Source organism: Asparagus officinalis, chromosome 6 (genome assembly GCF_001876935.1).
Source record: "Asparagus officinalis chromosome 6, Aspof.V1, whole genome shotgun sequence".
NCBI classification, from domain to species: domain Eukaryota; kingdom Viridiplantae; phylum Streptophyta; class Magnoliopsida; order Asparagales; family Asparagaceae; genus Asparagus; species Asparagus officinalis.
In genome coordinates, this window is record NC_033799.1 from 5,454,010 (window position 1) to 5,459,169 (window position 5,160).

Sequence of the window (5,160 nt, forward strand, 5' to 3'; positions counted from 1 at the left end):
ACATACATAATCAACTATCATATTCTCTCCAAAGCTCACTCCTTATAATATTTTGTACGGATAAAGATCACGAAACTCTCGCCTCTCGCACAATATTTTTGAATCAGGCTACGCCCTCTACTAACCCTAGATAACAAGAATATTAGCTCTCTCTACTACATCTTTTCTCTACTCTCTCTTAATTTTTTTTCCACCAATACAAGAATATATATATATATATATATATATATATATGGAAACCAAACCCTATCTCTAGCCTAACTTCCTAATTAGAATAGAATTAAAACTTCTAATCACGATGAAACCCAAACTCATAATCATGATAGATCTTTAATCCTATCTAATTCTCATGAAATTATACAAAGAATCAAATCAAAATCCCAACATTATCGACATTGCACAAAACTATATGAATATATTTGTACTTCATGCATTAGTCTCACTGCTAAAAAATAAGGTATTTTAGACGGAAAATTCCATCTAGGATACTCAAAATTCTGTCTAGGATGAGTATTCTAGACGGAATTCCGTCTAGAATACCCGTCTAGAAAGTTTCCGTCTAGAATGCATTATTCTAGACGGAAATTCCGTCTAGAATACATTCTAGACGGAATATTCTAGACGGAATTGAAAACCGTTTAGAATACATCCTAGACGGATTATTCTAAACGAAAATTTTCGTCTAGAATAATGCATCCTAGACGAAAAATATTTCCATCTAGAATGATTATTCTAGACGGAAATTGGTTTTTTATTTTTTTAATTTAAAAAAAGGTATCCTAGACGGAATTTGAGCATCCTAGATAGAATTTCCGTCTAGGATACTTGCTACAGTTTTTTTTTGGGTGCAGAATCTACTTTGGATGCTTATACACAATATTGAACAACAAAACATTATATTCATATTCAACACAATCTAATCATATTTCAATAACAAATCCTATTATATTTAAATTATACATTCACCAAAATAGTAGAGAGGTACATAAATTGTTTACAAACTTTTACATAAATTATTTACAATAGCTATGACACTACAGAAGTTTCTTCAACTCCTTCCTTATACATTTACTCAAGCTCTCTTCTCCTTCTTAAGCTTCTTCCTCATCATTCTGAGTGTAACATAAGGACACAAGCAATGCATTAATATATGTACAAACTGATCCATAAGGACACAAGCAATGCATATATAAAACAGAATCATTAAATCAGCATAGTCGCTACAGAAATTTGTGAGTTGCATATAAATCTTTTTTTTAAGTAACTAAGATGAGGTAGAGACAACTTCTCCTTTTGATGCTGGAGCTTAATTAGTTAACACTGTATGGTGCATTTGAAGGTCAAGGTGACTGATAGTATGGTGAAGGATACTGGTAATGTTGACAAGTACTAGAGATAATAAGCAGCATGATCGAACATTTCAATAATAAAAAAACATAAATAATAGTTCAAATTAAAAAAATCACATGTATCTGACTAAAATTGAGAAAATTTGCACTGCAATGTTTAATCACATGTAATCTACAAATTCAGTAACAGCAAGGTACTTTACATAGGTCGATACATAGACACGCAGCTAATATTAGTGTTACCTCAAAACAAGAAGTGCCTGATGCTCAGTGACAACATCTAAATTAGTTGGTACCAATGACATAATTTAAACATGACTTTCCATAATTATATTTCAAGTGACAACATCTAAATTAGTTGGTACCAATGACATAATTTAAACATGACTTTCCATAATTATATTTCATAAAGTAAATTCAGTACAGCAGCGAAAATTCATCTTTATAAAAACAACTAGACTACCAAACTCTTACGACAATATAGTACAATGAGGATCCATGCCTTGCTGATGCGCACAGGAGGTAACAAATATTTCACCATAAAAACACTCTATTTCCTATAGGATGTGCAACAAAACCTCGATGTACAGACAACTAAGGCCGCATGGGCATGCATTGATGCACCGATCTACTAAGTGTCAATACACACATTAAACAGTAGATCCTATTTTTATGTATAAATATAACGTAGTTAAGTTCATGCTAATCATTATAAGAGTAATCTTAAAATTAAATTAAATTATTTATATGCCTAAATTTTCTTATAATAAGTACTTTCACTGTTTTTCACTATCTTCAAGGGGGGAAGCAATCAAAAGATATATCTCGTTTAAGATCTCAAATTACTTTCTTCTAATATCCCAAATAACAACAGAATTCCTCTTTTTTCTCATGTGTTAAGAGTTATATTAGCCTATCAATCTTCAAAAATATCTCAGCATAAAAATAAAACGAATAAACATATCCCTGCATGATTAGTAGCATGATTGGCAGCAGTGGTTCTTACAGATCTAAGTCAAGGACTGGTAGTTTAAGTGATATTTTAAATCAGTTGAAGAATTTAACTGTACATCGCATATGCATTGACACTTCAGAGAGAAATGACATGTAATATGCACACTGATGCTTCAGAAAGAAAGAGCATGAAGTGGAATCGGAAAAGAATAGCAGACAACTGAAGCAAAATACCTCAAACGGATCTCTTCTGTTATGACATCTTTCACATCATCTGCAGTCGTAATTTGAAAAGGTAATGCACGATTTACAGAATTTAAAATTACAACATGCTCCGCAGCAACCTACAAACGTGGATAAACAAGCCAAGTTACCATTTCACACAACCCAGGATAAGAAGGTAAAACAATTTACTAGTCACAAGTTCCTAGTGCTAGTTCCAAAACATATGCCATTTCATTCAAGAAATTAGAACCACAATGTAGCATCCATAGAAATCCTAGACGAATATTCACAAATAGAAGGTGTTTTCGTAAATTATTTCCTCCCAGTAGATTCTGAAACTACTTTGCCAACCATCATTGCTAATTTTTTCACTATATTTTTTAACCTCTAGAGCAACAAAAGCTGTGTCCAAAATATCTTTCAGTTTTAACAATTTTTCTACCTTGGTCCAACCTACTACTAAATTAGAACTGGTATTTTTGTATCTGACTAAAATTGAGAAAATTTGCTCTTACTAGCATACAAGTCCAAATGATGTATAAAAATGTGAACTTTACAACTTCACTAACATCAGATTGCATAGAACACTTGTTATAAAGACTGCAATATTCATATTTTACCTCTATATCCCCAGTCTCCATCTTCTTATTCACAGACTCGCCCGGCCGAGCCCTAACAGTCCCCTCAACCGCAACCACATACTCAACCCTCAACTTATTTGCAACCTCATAAGCCTCCGGATACTCATCAGGCAACGTCGTAACCTAAAAGAAGGCCAAAACCAAATCAAACCAACTCAAATTCAGACCAAATTAGGGCAAAACCTCACCTGAACGATCCCGGACTGATCCCTAAGATTCAAAAACGTCAATCCCCCGTGAATCCGATGAAGCGCCACCCATCCACAGAGCGTGACTCGCTTCCCGACGTCGCCGAGCCCTAATTTGCCGCAATTCGCCGTTCTTGAGATCCATTGGAGTGAGGACTTGGATTTGGGAGGGGTTTCAGGAGTTAGGGTTTCGAATTGAGCGGTAGAAGAAGAAGAAGAATAGCAAGAAATTGGAGAAGGAATCGAAGGGGGGGTGAGAAGAGGAGAGGAACGAGATTCTTTTATAATGGAAGGAGAAGGGGCGACGGCCAACAAGGACGGCGAAGAGGACGACGCGACGGCGAACAGGAACGGCGAACAGGGAGGCGATGTCGAAGGAGAGGGAGGGCGCGGGCGCGAGGGCGCAGGTGACGACGGGAAGACGGAGACGGCGGTTCTGGCCTTTGAACAGGGGAGGAGAATGGGGGAAGAAATAATTTGCGAATTTCTGTGATTTTTAAGAGGGGGTAAAATTTAGGGTTGAGGCGGGATTTTTTGGGGTTAAGGCGGGAGTTTTTTCAATAAAAACGAACCTAGTATCCTGGACGGATATTTCCGTCTAGGATAAATATCCTAGACGGAAATATCCCTCTAGGATGCTCTATTATTTTTAAAAAAAATTTTAAATTAATATTTTCGTCTACAATAATATTCTAGACGGAATTTTCCGTCTAGAATATTCTATCCTAGAAGGAATATTCTAGACGGAAAATTTCCGTCTAAAATATTTCATCCTAGACGGAAAATTTTCCGTCTAGGATATTCCGTCTAGAATACTTAATTTTCTACTAGTGTCTGACTGCCTCAAGCAACAGTAGAACGCAATTGAACTTCAACCTCAAGCTTGCAATATTCCCAGTCACATACAAAAAAATTGCTCAATAATTTTGTTAGCACCTACAAATTATACCCAGTAGAAATACCCAAAAGATATGTACTTCAATAAAAGAAAACAGAAAACTTTTGATAGTCTGGCGCCCACTTCTACACGTATACAAATATCAAAAGAAGTCTGAAAAGAGTTTGAATAAAAGGATTGAATCCCTTGTGGTTGCTTCATTACTCCACCTATTCATTTTAGATATAGAGAGTAATGATGCGCATGTTATTTAGAGGAACCATCATCATGAATTCATTACCGTGTTATATTTATAGATACACGTTTGCATAATTTTCTTCTTGTTCACACACAAACTTATAGCAAGCTGTACAGTTGCTACGGGTCTAACGGCTTAGATGCATGCGCATGACATATATATGGTAGCTAGCTAGCTGGGTGTGTACATTCAATGGAGGGTTGCATTAATTGATATCTACAGAAAAAAAAAACTAAGAATGAACACAATTGGTCAGGTATAATCGTTCTAATTAAAGCGGTACAATCATACAGTAATGACCACTTTTTTTAGTAATTAAGGATAATCTATTACGTTAGGTTAGGGTACGTTTTGTAGCCAATTAAATATGATCGTCTTTGTATATAACCGCATCATCTGTGTATATGTATATGGTATCATAGAATACATATTTTTTTAATCTTGTTTATTGTTTCCTCAAGGTCACCTCAAAGACATTATCATCTTTGTATATATATATATATATATATATATATATATATATTGTATATAACCGCATCATCTGTGTATATGTATATGGTATCATAGAATACATATTTTTTTAATCTTGTTTATTGTTTCCTCAAGGTCACCTCAAAGACATTATCATCTTTGTATATATATATATATATATATATATATATATATA

The 5,160-nt window shown here is 34.6% G+C and overlaps 1 protein-coding gene across 1 annotated transcript in view; it reads left to right on the plus strand.

Moving 5' to 3' along the window:
- The window catches only part of LOC109845651 (protein FAR1-RELATED SEQUENCE 5-like), a 7,926-nt gene continuing 6,409 nt past the window's right edge, over nt 3,644-5,160 (plus strand). The window contains exon 1 of the mRNA XM_020414923.1: nt 3,644-3,764. Within this exon, the coding sequence (XP_020270512.1) occupies nt 3,644-3,764 (121 nt within the window). The remainder of the gene's footprint in view (nt 3,765-5,160) is intronic.